Source organism: Bubalus bubalis, chromosome 3 (genome assembly GCF_019923935.1).
Source record: "Bubalus bubalis isolate 160015118507 breed Murrah chromosome 3, NDDB_SH_1, whole genome shotgun sequence".
Classification (NCBI taxonomy): Eukaryota; Metazoa; Chordata; class Mammalia; order Artiodactyla; family Bovidae; genus Bubalus; species Bubalus bubalis.
Genome location: NC_059159.1, coordinates 40578074 through 40605472, shown reverse-complemented (window position 1 = coordinate 40605472; position 27399 = coordinate 40578074). Strand labels below are relative to the sequence as shown.

Here is a 27399-nt window from a genome sequence, read left to right as displayed (position 1 = left end):
CAGGCTCCTCTGTCCATGGATTTTCCAGGCAAGAGTACTGGAGTGGGGTGCCATTGCCTTCTCCTATAACTAAACAAATTTCTCCTTCTGATGTCTCGTTTTCTTTGGATGGCAAGCTCTTTTTTCTCCATACCTAGAGTGTCACATCACTGAAAATGCTCACAGCATCCTGAATTTGCTGGATACATATAACTAAGTCTACACAGGCAACCAAGGGAACTCTTACACTAAGCAAATTCATGTTGACAACCCAACTGAACAGAGAATCACCTCCACAAACCAGACTATTTTGGAAAAAGATTACCTATTGGTTCATGTGAACTCTTCCAAGTCCAGGCAACCACACATTAATGTGGGAGCAGCCTGCAAAACCCTGATTAGCAGCAGCTTTAAAAATCTGCAGTAAGGGTTTTACGAATTCCTCTACTGTTGGGACTGAAATGCAGCATACAGTTGGCAAAAATACTGCTGGACAAAGAACACATCATCTGATTAGCTCTTGGAGGTAGCTCCAGAGAGTATAATTTGTATGTGATCACCTCCAACTATCTGACAGAAAAACAATTCACAAAAATATGATTGTTCATTCTACATACTTATTTTAATAGGAACTACTAGTACATCACTAATCTAATAATTTCCCAAGTCTTAACAACAAAGAACTAAAGTCCAAGATACACTTTTGGTATATCTCGTTTAGCAATAAGTTGAGCACAGTGAAGCTGGTACTCTCATACGTTGCTGATGTGGCTATAATGTGGAATAACCCTTCAAGGGAAGGTACTGGGTTGGCCAAAAGGCTCCTTCGGTAAAAATAAAAGACATATTTTCACCAAGAACTTTATTGATCAATGTAGTCACTAACTGAATGAATGTTTTGGCCAACCCACTAGTATTTACCAATTGCAAAGTTGTTTTCTAACACAGGGAATCTAGAAATGTTATCACAGATACACAGGCAACTATTTAAGCAGACCATTAACAAAGACATTTACTGCAGCAGCATTTACAAACGCAAAGCTGGAAATAAGCTCAATGTTCAAGAGTAGTCAACTCCCCTCCGAACCACCGCCATATGAGTACATCAATGTGAGACAGTCATTCAAATGAGACTGACCTCAATGCCTGACATAAAGTGATCTATATTAATTATCTGTACACACTGTTGTATAAATTCTCTCACAGATATTACTTACGAGTGTTTCTAACAGAGGACCACTGTACTATTTCACCATGTGTACGTGTACTTCTGAGAATCTATTTAATTCTTCTCTATTCCTGCCACTCATTGGAGCAGGCGGCGAGTAACCTCAGCCTTCAGTTGTACAACTCCAAAAATTGCATGTTAGATGATCCTTAAGTACATTTTGTATTATAAAAAAAACACTGGCACTTTAATGATTAAAATAATCATCACACTGTTACCTGATTTAGAGGACGGGATAGTTGCACTATTTATACTCCTTGTTCTTCAGAACCAGGTTACATACAGGTAACTTTTTCCCCCAGAAACATACATCATTTTTGGGAAACAAGTGATTTATGGAAGAAAAAAAAAAGATAGATCTTCTTCACATTCAGGCAAAAAATATAATCAATGTATTTAGACTAGAGATTTTATTATAGAAGGAGAAAGGATAGAGGCACAATAATGTTTGGCATTTTTAATTTAGGTTTGTTTTATTTAAGTTTAATGTTAATCCATGCTGTGTTTCAGTAAGAACAATACAGATTCTGTATCTGTGGCTCCAGTCAGATATCCAGTAGTACAAATTAGCTTCAAGTTACACATACTGAACAAAAGAGGTTGAGCGAGCGAAGGAGGGGAGGGGCGGGGCCCGGGGGAGAGGGAAGGAGAAGAAACAAAGAATTGAACACGCATGCAGGCTTTTCCATACCACCTTCAACGCTAACCTGCTTCAGAGGGAGAGTAAAAGTAGGCAAGAATGAGCAGCCACGGATTGTTGAACTGTTACCAGCACCATGCTTTTCAGCAACATTTCAGCAGAGTTTGAAACACTTTTTTTTTACAGCAAAACCATTACAACAAACTCTCCACAAAACCTTTTACCACCTCAAGCTAACATCCAATTAATTTTAAACATTGGTATAAAATTCAATTTAAGCAATTAGAAAAAGGGAAAATGATACCACATACACCAATATAGTGTGATTAACCTTTCTCTTAGATGCTTGCATCACGTAAAATTCTAATGGCTTTCGAATGTAATTTCCATTTCTAATGGTGATCTTGCCACATCTGGCAGGAGACAATACAGTAATGCTGAAAAAGCCTCTATGCAGTCCTGTTAGTGTTCTTAAAGAACCTAAAAGCTGGGACCAGTAAAATCCACAGAAATTCACTCTTGCCTTTAAGAACGTTTGAAAACTGTTTTAAAAAAAAAAAAAAAAAAAAACCAACAGGGCAGGAACCTAAATTCTGAGACCAAATGTAAAAGTCAGATTTGGTGGTTCTCAGTGACAATGGGGGAATTTCCAAGAGGGGTGGGATGGGAAGGTCTAGGGTGGTCAGAGATGGTTTCTCTTGTTGGCTTTTATGTCTCACTGATTTTCATCTTCCACATCCTGCAGCGCTTCTTTATTCTGCTCTTCACCTGCAAAGAAGAATGACAATTAATTTATAACCTACTAAACTAGGTTGCTGTGGGGACAGACAAAGGTATCATTCCAAGCATAAGACTCCTTATATTTGATACAACTGGTCTAAACACAGACAGGCAAAGGACTGCTACCATCCTTGACACCTTAGATGCCTAAGCCAAGAGGTGCTGCTGGATCAAGGTCCTGAATGATCAACAGGATGAAAAAAAAAATTGATGCATAGTAAAAGTCAATGTTTTTATGCTAAAAAAGCTCTTAAGTAGACAGCCAAGGTAACCATATTATTAAAATGATTTTCAAGCTTTCATGTGTATCTTGAGTCAAAATACTCTTTCTCAATAACCTCACCTCTTCGAGAACCAAGAGTATTTTATAAATTTTTGCAAAATCTAATTGATCTGAAGGTTCATTAGAAACATTTCAATATGAGAACTGAGCAGTAAAATGATTCAAAGGAGTTGGAAGATTCTGCTTTTGTAAACGAATATTTTACAAACTTTGTATCTTGGACAATCGCACCAAAGCATAAACCACATCTCTCACTGTAGAGTGGAACAGCATGCTCAAAGTAAACCAGACCACTGAGGTTATTAAAGAAGGGCATTTGGACCAGTTCTCTCATGCCACTTTTCTCTTCCCTTAGAACATGATTATTAATTAGCCTGAGGAATTTCAACTGCACTATGACATGCAATCGAAAGCCAGCCTATTCACCAGTCGTCTACCTATTAATAAGCATAAGACAGCCATAATAAGGAAGCATGCAGGCTTTTGCCAAAAAATAAACTGATAAAAGTTACATTATTTTGTGCTGTAATAAACCACTAATTCCTAAGTAGTTACTAGTTCGATCAAAATAAATGAAAAATCAATGAAATAATCCAACAATCATGATACTTCAGACAATTCATCCATTCATACTGCTTGTTAAATTACTTATTCAGAATGGACAAATGACACTAAGACCAGCTCCCTACAGGCATAAAGCAAAACTCTGAGTAACACTCTTAAATGGTCTTGTCTTAAAGACCTTGATAGGATAAATGCTGTCATGGCAGTAAGGGTAAAGATAGTTTTAGTCATTTCAACATTTCTTTTGTGATAAAAATGTTTGCCATTTATTGTTTTAAAAAAGTATTTAAGGTAGATAAAGATTTTTTGACTCATTTAGAAAGACATGCAAAGAAAAGACGAAAACAACCATTTACTGAGGGAAGAAATGATGGACCACCCAATTGTTCTCCCAATGAACAATAATGTATTCAAACTTAAGAAATGATAAGAACATTCACACTCATTTTCAACAGCAATACACTGCCAAAATACGGTTAACATACATCAATAGAGCACACTCTTAATTTACTTATAAGCAACCACTAGGTTTGCCAAAAGTTCCAAGTAACTCTGGTGTAAAAACATTGTCAAAGAAGTCACACTCAACCAGAAGTAGACAGGGGTAGCAGATCATAAATGTCTTAAAAGGTTTTGCATCCTGGGATGTATAACAGGCAGTTTTTTAAGCAACAAGATGATGATATGCAGGCATGATTAGTGAAGAACCAAAACTAAAAGCAGAATTCACTGTGCCATGATAATGACTTACAAAGTAGAGTTTTTAGGAAAGGAAGAGTTGGATTTTCCTTTAGGAATCTATATTGTAAGGAGAAAGGGAGGGAGAACAATCATATGAAAGCAACATTACAAGAAAAATAAACCAAGAGCAGGACAAAGGAAAACATCAATGACTTAGGGGAATCAGATTTTGGAATCTTACTTTGTATGAACTTCACTCTAAGAAATAATCTGTTCCTTTTTAAAAGGATGAAATATCCTCTTAAAAGGTATACAGAAGGTGGGAAAACATTTCCTCAGATATGTATTTCTTTGCCCAGTTTCTGGATTGGGAAGGGAGAAGGGAACAAGCAGAGAGAACACATTTCCTCTCTATGAACTTGTGTATTAAACAGTCCTCTGATCATAGGTTACAAGAAAAAGGACCGAAATTGCTTGATGAGAAAAAGTGGTGCTCCCTTTAAAGAATTATGTTTGAACACACCCAGACAGACATTAACATTCTGCAGGCAAAAAGAATACAAGCATGTATAAGTAAAGGTTTGTGAACAACATAAATTTCATAGATTTTTTTGTTTAGAAACCCTCAATTCAAATGCTTTTTTACACCACTTTTCACATTTAAAGTAAAAAAGGAGAAAACAATCTAAATAATCCTTAAACAAAGTGCAAGTAACATCCTAACTTCATAACCCAAATTCTTCTACATTCAGCAGATTCTAAATCACAAAAGCAACTTAACATGTAACATTAGCAAAACTGGCAAATAATTTTCTAATATCAACTATTTGTAATTTCAGACAGCTTGTTTATTTTGCTAAAATTTCAACAGACCACTTGAATTTTTCAAGTTAAACTACGTTTCGTAATTCCAAATATTCTTTAACATACCTCTTAAAGGAAAACTAATCTGTCTCAATGAAATTTAATTGGTCGATCTACGAAGTCATAAGGAATTGATGCAACTGAATTTCACTAGTTTAAGTGTTTAAGATTAAAGAGAAATCTACTCTAAAATGTAATTAAACATTTTGTATAAAAAACATTCTCAACTATGAAAACATAGTAAGTTTAAAGATATTTTATTTTTAAATAATCCATTTAACAAAACATGCTTGATAACCAAGAAAAAGAGTATCTTTGATTCTGTACAAATGGAATCACAATCTACCTTAATTGATTCTTGGTTATGAGTGATAACAGGAAATCAGACTTATTTTTATTTTTGGAATCTACCAACTTTATAAAAGGAGACATCTGTACCAAATAATGTGTCCAAAAAAAAAAAAAAAAAAAAAAATCACTTTTCAAAATCACTTGTTATTGTTGGTATTTTTCACCCTCAAAAAAATATCCCAAGAGATCAAAGAGGTATACCTTACTTTAGGTCAATACCGCTTACCAAACTCTCCACATGCTTTTTTCCTTTTATCCCCTCAAACAGGCAGAGAGATATTAGTCTTCTCTGAGCTGGGGGTGACTATGAAGAGTCCACAGCTATCTGGCCATTCTTCTTAGTAGTTATTGTTAGAATACAATAGAATTTAAAGCTGGAAGGAACCCCAGTCATTAGTTCAGAGATGGTTTAGTTGGTTTTGAGTCCCACAGACTGGTAGTGGTTGCCTGCAGTGCTATGCTGACGAAAAGTAACCTGTGACTCCATCTGGCTTTGTTGGTGAAGTGTGCAAGTTAAGTCACATGCACCACAAATCTCAAGCCAAACCTAGTCACGTTCTAAACAGTTCACAGAGCTACTGCATTTTAGAAGCAGAGTCCCCTAACTCTCACTTACCGTTAAGGTAATTCTAAAACCTGACTCTGTCCTTCCACTGCCAACCTACATTCCCTGCCATCCATTTTCAGAGACATCTTTAAAAAGTTAGGTTTCCCAATACAATATATGTTGGTCTGACCAAGAGAAACTTCATCTAGCCTCAAGGAATACAAAATATGCTTCAGTTTGGGTAATATACTTTTAAAGGATTTGTAGCTAAAAATGACAAAATGTTGTTTCCACTCCCTGTATCACCAGAGCCAGTTACAAACACTCTTATAATTATCATGTCACACTAGTTTGTGTCCATCTCCCCATCCAGTCCCCCCACCCTTTCAATGATCTATCATGGGTAAAAACAATCCTTTAGAAATGAGTAGCATAAAATATTCTTTAAAATCAAGAAATGTGACACATTTGGTCCTTTACATCTGGAAAACTAAGCACCCACCCTACTCCCAACCACAAGATTAAATTTTATAAAATAGGTAACTATTTACAACTGCAACATGAGAAAACAAAGAGACTATATCAGATCTCTTAAATAAGGATCTATATGAGCAGGGTGTTTCATCTGCTGTATAGAATACAGAGGGAAATTAGTCTTTTTTTAGATAAAAGATTTCCACACAGAAAAGATACCATAAATACCTACTTATAACCATCTAAGTTTTAACCTGAGGATTGCCACTCAGCCAAAACAGTGACAACAACAATAAAATATAATTAACCTTAGACCCCTAAAATTGAATCTGAGGAATGGTAATATGAACTGCTTCCTCTCCATCTTTCAAAACTGATAGAACAGAAAACTAAGTTTAGCCAATGTTATGACAGGTAAATCTTTAAATCTTTGATTATTAACAAAAGATCTCCTTTTCCAAACAGGCCTTTTACATTATTATCTTACAGACCAAAATGTAAGGCTGTACTTTGATATTTGATACCATTTCCTGTAAAGGTAGTAATTAAAATTTGATAGTTTGGAGGGTAGGCTGAGTCTAAGTTATAGCATAATAATATGAAGAAATCCCCATTTTCTAAGAGTAAATAGATCCAACAACTGAAAGAGACACATTTTAACTTCAGTCTCCTTACCATCACCCTGCATGTCTGAAGTCCATAGTGTCAGATTATCACGTAACAACTGCATGATAAGTGTAGAGTCCTTATAGCTTTCTTCACTCAGCGTGTCCAGTTCTGCAATTGCATCATCAAAAGCTGCTTTTGCCAACCTACAAGAATTCACATAATGTATTATAAAACTAAACAAGTCCAAAATAAACTAAACAAGTCCAAAACCAGATTTTAGAAATGACATAAGTTAAATCTCAAGTCTTTTCTTGAGTTATCACTACCAGACCCTATTAAGACAATGAATGCTTGGCACTGAAAACAGGTGTAACTAATGAAACGCCTTTTTAAATTTTGTAATCCAGCAACTGTGGAACTAGTGAAATTTTTGTTGAAGTTCCACTGATTACTATGCTTTTGGCAAGCAGACCTAATCCCATCCAAGCCACCATCAAAATATATGCATGTGAATGGTATTTCCAAATTCTAGTCAGTTTAACTTTATTTAATAAAGTTTTAATGCAAAAAGAAAAAATTCTGGGACAGTATCTCACAATTTAATTCAATAAAATTTAATGTTAACAGAGCAAGAAAGAAAAAACCCACAAAAATGTGATCATATAAGCCATTTACTACAGTTAAGAAACAAAATTCACCTTTACTTTTTGAGTACTGTGTACTATGTACACCAAGTGATGCAGGTAGGAAAAAGAGGAAAGAGACATAATATGAGTCCACAATGAACTTTTTTAAAACACCTAAAAATAGAGGGAGTGACATAAATAGCTACTATAACATAAAGTGCCAACCTAGAGAAAGTACTTCAGGGACCCAAGAGGGTAAGCAAATTAAGAAGTCATATTTGAACAATCTTAATGGGTAGAAAAAGAACAAATGGCATACTTCACATTAAAGCAGAAGCACGGAAAGGACTTAGGTTGAAGCTGTGTGTGCTACGGCTAGACTAGAGAATGGCAATCAAAGAGTCAACCAATACTATCCCTGAACAGCCATAGCTTCTTCAGTTAAGATACATTACCTGCTTGGACTCACTCAACTAGCCATTTAGAAAACTTTTAGATGAATTAATATTGATTTTTTCATTCAAAAGAACCCACCTGACAGCTGGAAAATCTCTTTCAGGGAATATCTGATTCCTACATACCCAAGAACACCGAGGTTACTTTGTACACTTACTTCTATTGTATGATTTATCTAAAATAGGCAAATTCATAGAGATTATCAGAAAATCGGACAGAGGTGTATATAGTGTTATTGTTTAGTGTTAAGTTTGTTTAAGTTGATAAAAAAGTTTTAGAAATAGATGCAACAGACAATATTGTGGGTGTACTTAATGTCTACCCAATCCAGGACTCTTGCCTGGAGAATCCCACGGACAAAGGAGCCTGGCAGGCTTCCCTGGTGGCTTAGTGGTAAGGAAAAATCTGCCTGCAGTGCAGGAGGAGACCTGGGTTGCGAAGATGCCCTGGAATAGGATATGACAACCCATTCCAGTATTCTTGCCTGGAAAATTCCATGGACAGAGGAGCTACTGTCCGTGGGGTCGCAGAGTCGGACTCGACTGAGCACACATGCACACCCACTTAATATCATTGAACTGCACATTTAAACACAGAATGATAAACTTCATGCCGTGTATACTTAAGAAATAAAAAACCATGTACATATATTCCTTAAATTTATGTATCAAAATTGGGAATAACCTGAAGTATAAATGGGGTAACACTTTTAAATACATCAATAAGATGGCAAACTTTACAACAGAAAATACAACACAGTATGCATACTAAGAGCATAACTATATTGAACACAAGACAAAGACTGAAAGCTAATATACAAAAATGAAGATAATTCTATTATGAAAATCCCTCATTCCTTACTCCTACTCTGTAACAAAATTCTTTTCAATCTACCAATCAAATTTTTCCTCATCGCATAATTATCCTAACTACTATCCTAGCGAACTGAAATAGGTCTGTCTTTGTATCATCCAAAACAGTTGTGTTAAGAGCCAGAATTCTTCATTACAGGGCCAAGCCAAGGAAGGCAGCCCCAGGAAACAAGACAGAAAAACAAGGAGCTATTTTTTTTTGGTAACCTTTTTCACTTTCAGTCAAGTTTTTTTCTCTTTAGAGACTTACCTGCAGGCACGGTCCGGGGAATTAAGAATTTCATAGTAGAATACAGAAAAGTTGAGGGCAAGACCTAAGCGAATGGGATGTGTTGGTGGAAGTTCTGTCATTGCAATATCACTAGCAGCTTTATAAGCCACTAGGCTGTTCTCCGCAGCCTCCTTCCTGTCATTCCCTGTGGCAAATTCAGCCAGATACCTGTGGTAGTCCCCTTTCCTAAAGCAAAACAAAACAACAAAAAAACAGAATTAGATTAATGCTTTTTAAAATAAGTTGTTAAAAATTTTTCTCTATTACATAAAATCAAGTTGTGATAAAAACATGAACAGATGTATATACTTCAATAATTCAAAAACTTTCAGGAATGACTCAGATTTCACATTTCCAAACATAAGCAAAATCCTAGAGAAATTAACTGAAAACGTTCAAAAATCAACAAATTTTATCACTCAATAGACCGGAATTAAACATAGAAAGTGGTTCCAAAGAACAGCACAACAGTTTGTTAATGAAATAAAAAAAACAATTATATAAAATGTTAAGACTGAACTGTGTAATGCATTGCTTATAGCTAGCCGGTATCCCCCACACAAACGAATATATAAACAGGTTACACAAAATCTAGTGCATTTTTAACAGCAATCGTCTGACCACCTCAAATGCAGTAATATATTGTTCTTAGCAGTGATTTGCAAATGAGTATTCCAAAACTTAAGTCTGAGAATCACTCCTCTTTTAACTATCCTTCCAACATTAAATAAAATGTTGAAAAATCTATATGAAAAACCAATGATTCTAAGAGAGCCAACATTTAATCTGATTATCTTCCCTTCTAATACAGAACCTACATTTTATAATAGAAAACCTTGGACTCGCCAGTGTTAGCTGCTGGAATGAGGTGTTTGTCCAGTACATCCAGAATGTCACAACAGATTAACTTTAGCTCAGTCTCAACCTGAAAAAAAAAAGTCAAAAATTATTTAAGAAATTACACAAATTATCACATTCTATCTCTGGTTTTGGAGAAGAGAACCGTATTAAAGAGAACATATATATTCGTCTCCAAACCTCCTTTCCACTCTTGATACAAAAGCGGAGAAAACCTGTCTCCGGTTTATGTCAAGTATTTCTTCCTATATGCCATTAGTTAAGTGATTGGGGAGAAAAAAAAAAACTCACAGTTCAGCTATAGAATTAAGATGGTGATTACTATTTACTGAATGCAACATATTAACTAGCTTTTTTTTTTTTAAACTAGCTTTCGTCTCCACTTACATAGGAAAACAAAGATCAGTATATTTGACCAAAGATAACTAACTTAAAGAACTTAGAAGCAGAGTGAAAACCTGAACCCAAGTAGGCTGCACTGCTAGGCTCACAGTTTCTAAGGGATGGAATAAAAACTCAAAGCCAGGCATTCTGCTTCCGGGACGCACATTCCTTAACCACTATTATGCTCAACTGTAAACCACCTTACTGATAGATCCATAACCAGCTACGACATCAAAAGTCCACAGACTGAAGTAAACACTGCCAGTCATTTCAATTCGTTTATCATGCCAAAAACACATACTACCTCTTAACACACATATACATTCTGCTCTCAATTTTGTTACTACAATGTCTTCCCTGGTGGCTCCAACGGTCAAGAATCTGCCTGCAATGCAAGAGTCCCAGGTTTGATCCCTGGGTTGGGAAGATCCCCTGGAGAAGGGAACTGAAACCCACTCCAGTATTCCTGCCTGGAGAATTCTGTGGACAGAGGAGCCTTAAGGGTGACAGTCCATGGAGTCACAAAGGGACACAACTGAGGGAATAATACTTTCACTCTTTCACAGTGAGATTGTTTAACCTTTCCAAATTCATTTTGTGCCCTCTGCAACCTTCTTTCCATTGTAAATAATTCTCCCACTCACTCTTCTATAATCTTGTACTGATTCTAAGTAAAACCAGCTCTCTCCTGAATGAACTACCTTCTTTATGGCTTTTCAAGTAGAGATAGATTGCTCTAAGAGGAGGATGATTTCTGAATTCTCCTAAGTCCTCACTGACTCAGGATGACTTCTAATACTCCAAACCCTTCCTCCCTTGGAAGCTCATCCACTATGTTTTAAAATATCAATTTCTGTCATCAATAGATCTCTGCAGGCCCTTCACCCACATTCACTAGTATCTACAGCTTACCTTTCCAATTCTTGGTATCACACACCAAGGCATTATCACGTTCCTTTCAATGTAGTTCTCCTTGATCTCAACTCCATGACCTTTATTTGTGCACTCTTTAACTGTGCTACTCTAGCCTGGAATTTTTAAGTTCCAGTATTTTACTACTGGATTACAACTTCTTTTTTTAGTTCCTTTACTGCTGTTATTTATACTTAGAGACACATCAAGACCTCCAGTCTCTTGACTCTTTCATCTTCTCCCAATTTATCAGTTCCTCTTTGCTTCCTGCTTCCTTTCCTTCTTACCCCCAATCCCACAATCCAGCACACAGACTTCTCTCTGCAGCACTCTCAACCTCATTTCCTCATCCCTCTGAAACACCAACCTCAATACCAACAATCCATATTCTTGGTTCCAATGTGTTTGAAGGTAATGGTCACACTGGTACCAGCTCACCACTTTCTATGTGATCCCAGGTAGTTAGTTAATCACTCAGAACACCCGTTTTTATCTAGAAACTAGAATAATATCTACCCTTTACAGGGTTATTTAAAGATTAAATACAGTAACTTGCACACATATTTTGTAATTTAGAAATATCTCACGTAAGTCAGCAAATGCTGTTTCCCCTTTCCCTCTATCCACCAAATTCACTCCATGCTAACTTTGTGACATTTTATTCCTCTCACTGTACTTTTAAGAGTGTGTTTAGAATCAGTTTCTCAACACTCAACAGTGGGGGGGCTACTCTATGCCTAATAGGATGCTTAGCACTAACCTCATCTCTACCCACTAAAGTTGTGACAACCAAAAATGTCTCTACCAAATGTCCTCTGAGGAGCAAAGTCACTTCTGGTTTGAGAACCACTGCACTAGATTAAACTTTCTTGACCAAAAGCCACAGCAAGAAAAACATTACATATCAGCATATACCCACATATAATATCTGAGACAATAAATTTACGCCCTCTGATATTTTCTATCCTATTATAAAAACAATGACTAGACCCATCTTCATAAGGATATTAACTGTCTCATTTTTGCACCCATATTACCTATCAACTGATGTGCTTAACAGGCACATGAATACTGGTTAAGCTGTCCAGAATGGTAATTTCAAGTTACACAATGAAGTATTTTGTAGTCACCACAATAGAAACAATGATTAAATTAGTTGTCTACTTGTGTGGTGCTCTCTGCAGCTTTCAAGGAAAAAAAATGTCTTCTCTCTCCTCAAATACTGTATAGCTTCTAATTCTCAACCCAGATGAGTAAAAGATGCAAATCCAGTAAAATATAAAATATACACTGCAGAGGTATACAACAATGTGTGTACTAGGCTATGGTCTAAACAGTCTAACACCTAAGACATCATTCTTTGGACTTCCCTCCCAGCTTAATCAGTAAAGAATCCGCCCGCGATGCAGGAGACCTGGGTTCGATTCCTGGGTTGGGAAGATCCCCTGGAGAAGGAAATGGCAATCCACTCCAGTATTCTTGCCTGGAAAATCCCATGGACAGAGGAGCCTGGTGGGCTACAGTCCATGGGGTCACAAAGAGTCGGACACGACTTAGCGACTAAACCACAGGATATGACAAAATATGTCTAGGATATGCAGGCCACCCAGTAGCTCAGACAGTAAAGAATCTGCCTGCAATAGAGGAGACCCAGGTTCAATCCCTGGGTTGGGAAGATCATCTGGAGAAGCGAATGGCAACCCACTCCAGTATTCTAGCCTGGAGAAGCCCATGGACAGAGGAGTCTGGTGGGCTACAGTCCATGGGGTTGCAAAGGAGTCAGACACAACTGAGCGACTTTAACACTAGGATGTAACAATCTCACCATTTGCCGATATTCCCGAATCATTTTTAGTTTGTCTTCTCCTCCCTTGTTTTCTTCTTTCTGTTCAATGCTGCTGATTATTCTCCAGGAAGCTCTTCTAGCTCCAATCACATTTTTATATGCAACAGATAGGAGGTTTCTTTCTTCAACTGTCAACTCCACATCCATCCCTGCTACTTTCTTCATTGACTCCACCATTTCTATAAGGGAAAAGTAAAATCAGACCTTACAAACTTAAGTTTTGTTAAAACATCCCTATCACAGTAAATCTTTTTCTGCCAAGCTAATGTAAAACAAAAAACAAATTTTTAAGCAAAATATTACTTTCACAATCATCAAACCAGCATGAGCAAAAAAACTAAAAACCATGTAAAAGACAAAGTAAATTAAGAGCCCAGAACAAGAGGATCTAGAATATAAACTGTATGGAACCAAAATGCCAAGTATAATTTAGTATGGCTTGGAGGCATCTCTCTCATGTAAGAGAATTAGGAATGCACACCTACCCATTTCCTAGTAAAAGTAATTCAGCTGGCCATTTAGGATAAAAGTTTTAAATTTACAGGCTCTAAAATGCATTTTTCAAAAAAAGTGATAGAAAATACATTTTCTCTCAAATTATTTCCCAACCAAATAATACTGAACTCCTACCCCCCTCAAAGAAAGTCATGGGAGGAAAGGGCATTCATTCATATAGCAAACATAAAGTGAGCATTTTCGTTAGTCATAAACTTATCTTTGGATTTTCCAACCCTTCCTCCTTTAGAAGGGCGCTGTCCACCTCCTATGAATTCATTCACTTGGGTGGTTCTCACTTGTTACCACTAGATGGCGAGCAAACAAAGAGGCCCAGATAAACACTGGGAGATCTTAGTACAGGGGAAAAAAATGAAATAAAATGCATGTGGATGCAAAGGAAGTACCAAAATCCCCTCAAGAAACACTAACTGAACAAATATATTAATGAAGGGACTTCCCTGGTGGTCCACTGGTGGTCCAGTGGCTAAGACTCTGTGCTCCCAATGCAGGGGGCCAGGGTTTGAGCCTTCATCAGGGAACAAAGATCCAACACGGGCAAAGAAATAAATACAAAGAAATGTTGCAAAGAAGTAAACAAATATATTAATTAAAACGATGGTTTTGAAAATGACTAAATGTCATTACCACCATGTGACTCTTCAACTTTATGGAATAAGAACTTTTGGTAATGAGACCCAAGGATCTGCATTTTACAAACATCCTTAGCGTACATTCTATGCATAATACATACATAATAATTATATGATGAAGATGGTGACTTTATGAAACACTGCTTAATGATACACTAAATTATGTGTAATCCCACGAAATGATTTCCAGGAAGTATATCAGGGAGTTAATACAGGAAGTTAATACAAATATTAAGATGGTATGATCTCTAGAAAACACTGCAGTAGTTCCTTACATCATAAAACTATACACATATTCAGAGCAACTTTATTCATCATATTCAAAGGGCGAAAACAACCCAAATGTCCATCCATACAATGGAATACTGCTGCTGCTAAGTCACTTCAGTCATGTCCGACTCTGTGCGACCCCACAGACGACAGCCCACCAGGCTCCCCCGTCCCTGGGATTCTCCAGGCAAGAACACTGGAGTGGGTTGCCATTTCCTTCTCCAATGCATGAAAGTGAAAAGTGAAAAGTGAAAGCGAAGTTGCTCACAAAAAAAACAAACTACTGATACAAGTAACAGCATGGGTGACTTTTAAAAACACCATGCTAACTGAAAAAAGCCAGACCTAAATGGACTATGATTCCACCTAAATCAAGTTAGAGAAAAAACTAAAACTATTAAAACAGAGAGGAAGTGGCTATCAAGACATGGGGGTGAAGTAAGGGGCTGATGAGCAAAGGAGTACAAAGGAAATCTGGGGGAAATAGAATTGTTCTGTGGTGGTTACATAATTGAACACATTTACTAAAACAATTTTATGTGTAAAGTAGTGTATTATAAAATCTTACCTCAATACAGCTGAATTTTTTTAAGGCGATTCTGAAGCTTTAAAAAAAATATTAGAGTATACATGGTAATAAGACCATTAATTCATTTGTGGAAGCCTGAGAGCATTCATTTGAAACATCCAATTTTTTTTAACCACAGCCATGGAAAAATGACGGTGGCAGTGTTTAGGAGTAAAGGGGGTTATCATTTCAAGCTCACTGCCACACTAGTTCTCCAACAAAGCAATTTAAAAAGTAACCTAGGGCTAAGGTAAAGGTAAAAGCTAAGGTTACAAGGTAAGGAATCCACCTGCCAACGTAGGAGACACTGGTTAGATCCCGTGTGCCCCAACTATTGAGCCTGTGCTCTAGAGCCGGGGAGCCACAACCGCCAAGCTCTCTCACTGCAACTACTGAAGCCCAAGCACCCTAGAGCCCATGCTCTGCAACAAGGGAAGTCATCAAAATGAGAAGCGCTAGCACCATAAACTAGAGTAGCCCCTTCTCCCCGCAACTAGAGAAAAGCCTGTGTAGCAACAAAGACCCAGAACAGCCAAATATATATAAATTTTTAAATTAAATAAAAAGTAACCTAGCTACACCAACAAAGGACCATAATTCTTTTAAATTACAGAGCTTTACAACATTATATATGGAAAAACATTACTAAAATATCTAAAAATTGGGATTCCCTGGTTAACTCAGCAGGAAAGAACCCACCTGCAATGCAGGAGATGCAGGTTCAATCCCTGAGCTGGGAAGATTTCCCTGGAGAAGGAAATAGCAACCCACTCCAGTATTCTTTCCTGGAAAATCCAAAGGACAGAGGAGCCTGGTGGGCTACAGTCCATGAGTTCACAGAGTGATGGACATGACCGAGCAACTAAACAACTATATATATCTATGCCACACTTTATTTATCTGTTCAGTTAATGTACTTTTGTACACTGACTTCCCACTTTTTAGCTATTATGAATAATGCGCCTATAAACATTCATGTAAGAATGTACACAAGTCTCTTGAATATATACTTAAAGACTGAAACTATAAATAGGGTCAGCAAGTGAGGATGATTCTAATTTCTCCATAACCTCACCAACACTGGTTAATTTCCTTTTTTTTTTTTTAAAGTCATCCTAGTGGGCATCAAGAGGTATCTCAGATTTTGATTTGCATTTCCTTGATGGCTAATGATGGTGAGTATCTTTTCATATGCGAATTGGCTATTTGTGCCTGCTTTTTGGAAAATATCCATTCGATGCTTTGCCAGTTTTTGAGTTACCTGCTTTTTAATTACTGAGTTTAAAAGCAGGGAATTCCCTGGTGGTCCAGTGGTTAAGACTCCAAGATTCCAATGCAGGGAGCCTGGGCTCAATCCCTGGTCAGGGAACCAGATCCCACATGCTGCAACTAAAAAAAACAAAACAAAACAAAACAAAACAAAAAAAACCCCACATGCCACAACTAAGACCCAGGGCAGTTAAATATATTAAAAAAAATTTTTTTTTTTTTTAAACAGCAGTTACTTTTTAAAAGCCCAACACTACTCATAGCTCTTTGCCTTCAGAAATGTCTCCATTCCAGGAGGAATAAGACTAAGGGTAGCATGAATAAGAAGAGGAAAGAGCTTTATGCTGCTGCTAGAAGTCTTACAACCAGTGCTTTGTGCAAATTATGACTATAGTGAAATTCTCGTAACACTGGTGTCATCCTTAACACCTTTTAACACTTAGCATCCATTTAACACCAGCAATAGAAACATAATCCTAACTAAAATATACCCCCACCAAACCATGTGAAAACCCTATTTACCTAAATTCTAGACTAGTCACACCATTAAAACCTCCAACAGCAGAGGATTAACACTAGTTGTATTCACATAAACTTCTCAAACACAATTAGAATTTCATGAAATCACCTTTGCAGCAACTATTTTTATCAATGAGATCTCAGCATTTCTTGCACGAAGGGAGGCTGTCAAATCTCTCTGCAGCAGATATGTTCACAATTTATGAATCAGAGAACAGCAATTTCATGATCAAATCACTATTTGTGGAGGCAGAGTTGGGTACATGAGGTTTAGGCAACAATATACAATTCCTGGGACTCTTGATAGTTGGGGGACAATGGGTAGCTGACTGAAAATCACCACAGTTACAAAAACTCTGAAATATGTAATCCTCACAACTCAAAGGACATCTGAACCAAACACTAAGCTTGTTTTGTTCCAGGTCATTTCTCGTTCATTGAGTAACAGCCTAGTCCATTACACTGAACCAGCTTGCCTCTATTTGTTACTGACTACCCTGCTGTGTGCAGTAAACCACTTCAGTTGTGTCCAGTTCTTTGCAACCCCATGGAACCATGGGATTATCCCTGCAAGAATACCAGAATGGGTTGCCATTTCCCTCTCCAGGGGATCTTCCCAACCCTGGGATCAAACTCGTCTCTTATGTCTCCTGCCTTGCCAGGAGAGTTCTTTACCACTAGCGCCTCCTGGGAAGCAGTAAACGCTTATACTACATTCAAATAATATTCCCAATTAACAAGACTATGGAGAGACTCATAATATTATATGATCTGATCTTGAATCCTGTACATGAAACGACTAAAGTAGACCAAAACTCTTTCATAATACAAAGTCAAGGCATTTGGGTATATTCTGAGAACTTGGCATACCGTATTCTAGAAGCCTTATGGATTCATCTGCTATAGATTATCCAGAAGAGGGACAAAGTATGTGAATGTGAAGGCTATAGACTTGTCTTTTATATGGAAAAGTGACAGGCTGGTGAAAAAAAAAAAAAGGAGGGGGCAGGAAATAAACCCATCAAAGCAATCTGTAACAGAGGATAGAAAAGTGTCATTTTAAATAATAACCAGATTTGATTTCCAATCAAGAGCCCCTTAGGGTATAGGGTATGTTTACAGAAACAGTCAATAGGGAAAAAAATCCAGCTCTTCCTTTTATCTATTTAAAAGACTAAGATGACCTACCACTTCACACCCCTTGGGATGGCCACTATTAAGAAACCAGAAAACAGGTGTTGGCAAGAATGTGGAGAAATTGGACCCTGTGTCCTATTAGTGGACATGCAAAATGGTACAGTTGCTGTGTAAACAAGTATGGTGGCTCCTTGAAAATTTCTGAATAGAATTACCACATGACCCAGCAACTCCCCCTTCTGGGTAAATATCGAAAATAACTGAAAGCAGGGTCTTAAAGGGATATATTTGGGTATTTTTATAGCAGCATTATTCACAATAGTTAAAACATGGATGCAACCAAGTGTCCATCAATGAATCCATCAATGAATTAACAGTATACACATCAATGAATAGTCTACACTTGCAATGGACTATTAAAAAGGAAATTCTGCAATTTGCTACAACAGAGATAAACATTGAGAACAGTATGCTAAGTAAAAGAAACCAGTCACAAAAAGACAAATATTATACAATTCCGCTTAAATGAGATACTTAAATTAGCCATAAAGTATAATGTTAGTTGCCAGAGGCTGAAGGGAGAAAGTGAAGTTACTGTTTAATGGATAGTTTCAATTTTACAAGATGAAAAGAATTATGGGGGTGGATAGTAATGGCTACACAAAAATATAAATGTATTTATTTACCACCACTGAACTATACATTTAAAAATAATCAACATGGTAAATTTTGTTATTTTGTGTATTTTCTCTCTCTCACACATACACTAGCCCACAAACACAATGAAGATAAACTAAGTAGCTCTGTCCCAAACTCTGTAGTCCCCCTTTCTCAATGAAAAGTAATCCAAATGACAGACATGATGATAATAGCAGAATTTCAATTAACTGGGGAGTGGTGAAAAGAAACTCCTCCATAGACCCAAGATGAGAATAAACTTAAGACAATGAATTTATTTCTAGCTTACATGAAGGCAAGCTTCCCAAATCACTATGTCAAATGGAAAGAATGCAAAGTTATCTCAGAACTATCTCAGAACTATGATGCAGAACTATCATGGGGAAAGCCAGAAGGTAAAAAAGCAAAGTACCTCTGCAAATTGTAAAACTCTGTAAAATTCACCTTGTTGTAATGATAAAAATCACCTCAATAGAAATCTCTCGACCAATTTTTAACTGCCAGGAGTTGCTGTTTGAAATTATTAGTCTGGGATCTATCAGAATGTATTTTGTATGTATATATCTGAACTAACAGAGAAGTGTTTACACCCCCAAGATACATTAATATTTCTATTAAATGAGAGTACTTTTTCAAAAGAGAAAGATCTATTGTTAAATTAGAAGTAGCAGTGTAGGATCTGTACTTTTCAATATAATGCCACCATTTCCCCCTATTTAGCTTTTTTACTTTACCACACGATGACTATTATCTTACAGACACTTGACAAAATAAAAATCTGAAGGATAATACAATAAGTAAAAAAGAATCACCAACACAAAAAGCCATTCTTCACTAAATGAGAACAGCAAGAGGGAGAGAACAAATATCTTAATTTTCCAATTGCTGAGAAAAAGTTTTGTTTTGTTTGGCTGTGCCACAGGGTGTGTGATCTTAGTTCCCCGACCAGGGATCAAACCCACACTCCTGCTGTCTTAACCACTGGACTGCAAAGAAGCCCCCAGTGTCAAACAGTTTAAACAGTTTAGAAAATTCTCATCTTAGGATTATCAGGGAAAGGTAAGATATATGAACATAAATGGCTCTTGTACCATACGCCGAAAAAATATTTGTGTCATCTGGGCTAAAAGAGGGAAAGAGAACAGCAGCAAAGGAAAACCTAATGTCTGAGTTATGGGGAGGGAGAAGTTCCCAAATTAATAAAAGCAGAAAACTAGACCTGTTGTCAGCAACAATATTTAGAGAGTAGCCAGACTGAGGACAAAGAAAGAACTAAAAAGCCTAAGATGAAAGAGCTCCAGTTGGCCAAGGAGCTTAATGTGATGAATGTCTCCCTTAAAATCTCAATACTTAGTTCTGAAGAGATATGGTTTAGAAATTAAGGAATGAAAAGAAGGAACTCCATCACAGACTCAGTTTGCACAAAAGGGGGGAGTGTTATACCCTTTAATTATTCATTCACATTGAGGCATGCCACGAATGCAAAATACTCTTCATATGACAGCATGTACATACTTAACCTAACAGCCAAAGGATGATTTTATTCATCTCTAGAGAATCTGGCATATAATCTTGAGACAGATCAGCCTCCCCTAAGACTTTGGAAAGCAGAGAGGCCTGGATGTAATCTATTTAACATCTCAAAATTCAAAGTACAAAGAGAAAGTCAACATGTGTTCAACCTTTCTGAACTGCAATTGGTAATTCTGTATTCCCAAAGGATAGAACAGGTGTGCTTGGGAACCAAATTATTCTCGAAGTCTCAGAGCCTTGACACAACAAAGGTTTCCTTCTCAAATGTTTGGGAGAGGCCACCATCTTTAAGCTGTACCATTTGGTACTTCAGGCTTGGTACTTCAGTCCAAGAAGCAAGGAGAGAAACAAGAAATCAGCAAAGGGTTCATCACTGCCACTATACAGTTAGACAGACAAAAATTTCTGCTCACATTTCACTGGCCCAAACAACTCACATGACCTCACTGCTCAAGTACAAGAGGCTGGAAGAAGGGGGGAGGGCACACCACAGTGACTCAATATAGCTTTAAAAAAAGCCAATGAAACCACACTAAGATTTTTAAAAACTGTCAAATCAGACATTACTTGTAAAAGCATTGATATGCATCGGAATTACAGGCAATTAATGCAGATAACGAATTTTGCCTATGGTTAATGACAACGGAGGCAACAACTTAAAATGTTCCAAGTTAAATTGTTACTATATTTGATAAAAAGAAGTTTCAAGTGTGTTGGGAAAAAAATTTCCAAGGTACTAAATCTAAGAGGAATTTACCACATACTGCAGATCTTTAGAAAGAGTCCCAGAAAATGACCAATTTATATAAGAAGCAGTCTTCACTGAGATACTTCTGATCTCATGAAACCAATGACAGTATTTCTATTGAAAGTTACCTTTGTGAGAGGTTTCCCTGGTGGTCCAGTGGTTAAGAATTCGTCTTGCAATGCAAGGGACACAGGTTCAATCCCTGGCCTGGGAAGATCCAACATGCTCGGAACCATTAAGCTCGTTTGTCACAACTACGGAGTCCACGTGCTGCAACTCCTGAAGCCTGTCTGCCCAGAGCCTGCGCTCCACAAAAGACGCCACCACGATGGAGAGAGCAGCCCCTACTCTCCACAACTAAAGAGAGCTTGCGTGCAGCAACAAAGACCCACCACAGCCAAAAACATAAATCTATTTTTTTTTAAGGAAGTTATTTACGTTACTGTCCAGGTATTATGCTGCTTTCAGATCATCTGATGGACTCATGACTTCTGTGAGGTTTCTATGATTCATTTCTTAGTAGCAATGACCATTAATATTTAGGAATATACAGATAGAGCCAAATTTTTTCTAAAACTATCCTTTTTCTGTGTCACAGTGACAAATACACTACTGGCACCAACATTTATGTACCATAAAGCATAGAAAAGAAATTTGATTTGGGTAATTTTAAGGGCAGGTATTATCAGCTAACCATCAAATTCAGTATTACCCTTAGGGAACATGGTTTTTGACAGAGCTATATTTTCATAAGCCCATCAGATTAAGCTGGTTACAAAAATATATTCTCAAAAATATATATATATATATTCTCAGAAAGCAAAAGTGACTTATATTGGCAATTGAACATTAAAATCCCTGCCGAATTTGACAATTTAGTTTTACCACTAATAATTCAGCTATGTCACAAAGTCTGTGATACATCACTTTAAAAGGTTTTTTGCACTTTTGAGTGTGCTTCCAAATCACTAAAGAGTTCTATGCGGTGCCAAAACACAACTTAAGATTTTACATTACTCAAAATAGTAACTCAGTCCATTGAAAAATTCTTATCTGGGAACTCCCTGGCAGTCCAGTGGTTAGGACTCCATGCTTTAACTGTCAAGGGGCTGGGTGTGATCTCTGGTTGGGAAACTAAGATCACAAACCACGTGTTGCAGCCCAAAAAAAAAAATCTTTTTAATTTCAACAGTTAATAATGTGGAAAAGATCTAAACACACAATAAAAAGCTAATGTGTGTAGTTTTAGGAGTCTTCTATCTCTGACATGTTCCTAGAGAAATAAAATGCTACAGTAGTCACTAGTTATCTTTCATTAAAACTGACCAAAATATTGACACATATCTTACACATATTAAGAAAGAATTATTAAAAAAGTAATCTGAGTAAAAAGTTTGGTCAAGATTTGGAAGTCATTCCTGGGATTTTTCTTTAAACAAAAGTTTAAATGGCTTAAAGCAGACAGAATTAAAAATGTGACATCTACAAGTACATTTTGTGTTGAGTACCAGGAAACAAGCAGGATGCTGAAAACAAAATAGGGAGTCTGGGAAGCCTCTCAAAGGGGTCTTATTTTATTTCAGTTATCATTTTTACTATTCTTGTCATAGCTACATATAACTTTGACCTACATCACTTAACCTTTATGAACCTGTTTCCTCACCTACAATTTGGAAGATAGCCACCACTCACTGGGTGATGAGGGTTAAAACAAGATTGCATCATTAATTCCCTGGCACCTAATAGGAACTCAATAACATGTTAAAATCCTTTCCTTTGTTTGCCTCTTTTAAGATTTAAAAACAAACAAACAGGAATCCAGGAAGATGTAAGCACTTGGAGTGTTGACAAAGCACTTGACACAGTAATGAGCTAAATAAAGAACACAGAACTTAGTCTTAATGACATCTAGAATGAAGAATCCTTTCCAAATGGTTTTCAATTTACTTCACTCAGATCCACCAGAGGAATCACTATCTTCATAAACAATAAGACTTTAAACTTCAAATGACTCCTTAATCCATGGGCTGCAGAATGTATGTTGTGTTAGCAGGCATGAAAACAGCGTTAATTTCATCATACATCTCCATCAGAGCTCTTGGGTGACCAGGTGCATTGTCAATGAGCAGCAATATGTTGAAAGGAATCCTTTTTCTTAAGCAGTAGGTCTCAACAGTGGGCTTAAAATATTCAATAAAGCACGTCATAAATAGACATACTAAACATCCAGGCTTTTTTGTTCCATTTATAGAGTGCAGGCAGAGTAGATTTAGCATAATTTTTACGGGCCCTAGGATTTTCAGAAATCAAGAAATGAGCACTGGCTTCAACTTCAAATCACCAGCTGCATTTGTCCCTAATAAGCATATCAGCCTGTCCTTTGAAGTCAGGCACTGACTTCTGTTTCCAGTAGAAGGCTATGAGACATATGTTTGACACTGGTCTTCAAAGCTCTTCCATGGTAATTCAGTAACAACTGCCCACAGAGGTAGTTAGCCTGATATCGGCTATCAGCTGGCCCTCACGTTCCAACTGATGTTTCCTTCACCAACAAAGTAAATCACTGGCTCCTAAATCTTTTGTTTCAGGGTCCACTTCTTGAGAAACTCAAACTAAGAAACTGCAGTTGAAGAACATCGTCTATAATCCTTGATACAGAAAGTGCAGTCTGAAGACAAGTAACATCAGACATCAGCTGGCTTACGAAAAAGCAGAATCCCATCCACCATCACAACCCTCTGGTTATCATTTCTACTTAAAGAAGACCTCTGGGTGATGTGTATACCAATTAATGTAAAATTCAATGGTCTATAAGGATTACTCTTTCAAATTTGCAGAGACTTACTTTATGACTGCATAATGCATTTTTATAAATGTTCTATTTGTGCTTGAAAATAATGTATATTCTCTTACAGCTGGGTATATATTTTCTTTTATGTCCTTTCATTCAAGCTTGTTAACTGTGTTGTTCAAAGTTTCTACACTTGTGTTTGTCTGCCTGACTTACCATTTACTAAGAGATGTTTACTTAAACCTCCCAATACAGTAATAGGTTTGTCAACTTCTTCCCATAGTTCTGTCGATTTTTACTATATACACTTCGGAGCATTACATGCATTGTTTTATACTCTTGCTGAATTAAACTTTTTATCATTACAAAAAATACACATAGAACTTAAATCTAATAAATAAAGCCTCTTGTATAATCTGGCTTCATTTTTTTTCTTTCTGGCCCAGACAATTCCATTCTTAGGCCTCATATGCTTCACCCCATATCCTACTTTTGATGATACATCTGAAGCAATCCCCCTCTCCCACCATCCAAATCTTATCCACCCCAATTGAGTATCTCATCTATTAAAACTAGGAAAACTAAAAGTGAAAGTGAAGTTGTGTCCAACTCTTTGCAACCCTATGGACTGTAGCCCACCAGGCTCCTCCATCTATGGAATTTTCCAGGCAAGAGTACTGGAGTGGGTTGCCATTTCCTTCTCCAGGAGGAAAACTAAACTCTTAGTAAACTCCTTTATATTAGGTATCATAAATTATTTTATCATTCACAAGGGGGAACATTCTTAAGAAATGTTAAATAAATACCTATTGATTAAATAGTACAATGAAAGAAAAAAAAAAGTACAAGAATGGATATATAGGAGAAATCTTCAGGAATGTCTGTGAAGAGGAAGACGTAAACTCCTAATCCTATCAACTAATCAAAACATAGTATGAAAATACAGAGGCAGATACAGGGAAAAGTGACAGAAATCAATAAACTACATTAAATTAAGGGGAAAAAATAGTCAGAGGTCCATCCATAAGGTATGCAGTGCCACTCAAAAATAAGAATTGACAATTTTTTTTTAAACTAGACAAAAAATTATGCAGTATTGCCACAGAAATTTCTCATATTCTCAAACTCAGGGTCTCTAATTATAATATTTAACTCTGGAAAAATAGCTGAGAAAGCCTCTAAGTGAGCTCTACAAAGTCATCTAGTCAAATACAACTATATACCTGAAGTCTGTATTATAGTTGAGTACCCATCAAATGCCTTAATTTTTAAACTTTTTTAAATTATGCAAATATGATAACACATTTACGGGAGACCAGAAAAAAACAGGACAAGCTTACATATAGTTCCATTATATATCAAAGGCCGTTAAGAAGCATTCTCTGATGCTAAGTCGCTTTAGTCGTGTCCGACTCTGTGCGACCCCATAGACGGCAGCCCACTAGGCTCCCCCGTCCCTGGGATTCTCCAGGCAAGAACACTGGAGTGCGTTGCCAATGACTCTAATTCAGTGCATTCTCACTGAATGTACTCTAATTCAGTGCATTCTCAGTGACTCTAATTCAGCGACATGTTTGAAAAATGATCTATTCCGTGGTTCTCAACCCTGGCTGCACAGTAAAATCTCTTAGAAAGGTTTCCTTCCTTCAAGGTAGACTGACAAAGGTGAACAAATGAGAAATTTAAAAATTTTCCTGTTAGACTGGTTGAAATGGTCCAATTTTTAAAAACTTCTTTTATATTCAAAATGTTTTGTTGAGGGAAAAAGGCACATGGCTGAATAACATATGTAATGACTTTTCAATGAAAGAATGTAGCATATTATGTATATATACTATAAATACATATTTATTTTAGGAAACTTCACACATCTCTGAAACCCAGATTTTTCTTAATCAATGGTATGTCATGATGTAGTTAGCATCTTATTACTTTATGTAAATAAAATAATACATCTTTTACAGTTGCAAAAGATAAAGGAAGAAGGACCATATTAAGAGTATATATTAACTGTTGGAAAGAGGTAAAACTGACTTGACTTAGCAACTGGTCTAAACCCAAGGTCAAAAGACCCACCTGAAAAGCCATGTACTGAAAAGATACATAAAGAGAAAGCTTGTATCATTAAGTTCCTAGAGCTTCTAAGCTTCAGTCTCATATTAAGAATTTACAAACAGTAGTGTTTTTCTCATGCTCAACACTGTTTAATTTCTTGATTCCTTGATTAAACAAAATACCATGTGAACATACTCAATGGCCGTATGAAAAAGCTAGGGGATTGACGAATAAGCACTAGTTAAGACTCCAAAGCTAGAAAGAAACCAAGACTCTCACAATGGGTAACGAGAAAGGAGACACTTCTTTAAAATATAAAACAGTAAGAAAAATTCCAAATTAATAAATGGAATTCTACTGATTACACTTAAGGAATCATATTAATACTATATAATCTAATAAATCCAAACAGTTTCTTACAACTGAATTTTACTGTCAAGTGTAACACTGAGACCAATTCTTGTCTGGAAAGAACAATGAGAGGGTAGAGTCTTTCTAAATTCTCTTTATCCTTGACAACTATCAAAAAAAAAAAGATGAAATTCCATTCACGTTATTTGGGGGGAAAAGCAGGTTTCTCCAAAATGATGAAAATACCCAGAGTCCCTCTGCTGCATAGTTCCTAGAGAACCATGTGACAGTGCTGCACTGAAAGAACTGCAAACGCAGCACATCTGAATCCATCATCCTGAGGAAAAAACAGACCTAGAAAGTGGAAATAGGCAAAATCAACTAAAGTAAAAAAAGCAAAACCAATCTCTGAGGGAAAACATTCACGGACACTCCCTCACTAATCCTGGTGCTTCCTTAAAAGTTGATGTCACTTGGGGTATACTGAGGCCTCACCTTGCAGGCCTTCCGACCACCACTCACATTATGCTTAATTATATAAAATGAATATTATATAATTAAATGAACCAGTAGCTCAGCTGACTGGAGTAAAACCCAAAGTTACAGACACAATCCCCAGCTGAAATTAATTTGTTTCATAGCTACTTTCATCTCTTCACTAGAAAATATACTCAAACCTACATATTACTCTTCTGTCTTCTTCCTATATGAAAGGTAACAGAATTAAGCCCAAAGACTGTTCAAAGCAACCTCTGAGTCATAAAATTAAAATGTAAGGAACAAAAAAGAGCAACTGGCTTGAACTAATGTTTCCATACATATAAATATGAAAGTGAGTGGAGTATCAGCTTGGACATGAAAAGACTAGCTGAATCCCAGTGATCCCCTACTGTTGTCACTTTTCCTAAGGTTCTTAATCTTCATCTGTAAAATGGGTATCACCTTCTCTGCAGGGTTGTTTTTGAGGACAGAGATAATGGTAAGCACCTGCAATAGCTGCCAATAAATAACAGATGGTATTAATGTAGGACTTTATGATTACAGTCTACGAAAATAATTTTTGAGGAAAACTTTTGTTAATACCACTTAACTCTAGTTAATTAATGT

General features: G+C 36.7%; 1 protein-coding gene across 2 annotated transcripts in view; it reads right to left on the bottom strand.

Annotated features, from left to right (window-relative positions):
• Positions 1-1654: 1654 nt before the first annotated feature.
• YWHAE (tyrosine 3-monooxygenase/tryptophan 5-monooxygenase activation protein epsilon) overlaps positions 1655-27399 on the bottom strand; it is a 34760-nt gene continuing 9015 nt past the window's right edge. The window contains exons 2-7 of one of the 2 annotated variants that reach the window (XM_006079780.4): positions 13205-13404; positions 10044-10150; positions 9205-9411; positions 7067-7203; positions 4226-4272; positions 1655-2615 (exon numbers count right to left, since the gene is read on the bottom strand). In XM_006079780.4, coding sequence (XP_006079842.1) covers positions 4265-4272; positions 7067-7203; positions 9205-9411; positions 10044-10150; positions 13205-13404 — 659 coding nt within the window. In that variant the 3' untranslated portion in view covers positions 1655-2615; positions 4226-4264. The remainder of the gene's footprint in view (positions 2616-4225; positions 4273-7066; positions 7204-9204; positions 9412-10043; positions 10151-13204; positions 13405-27399) is intronic. The other variant, XM_006079779.4, reaches the window with a different exon arrangement.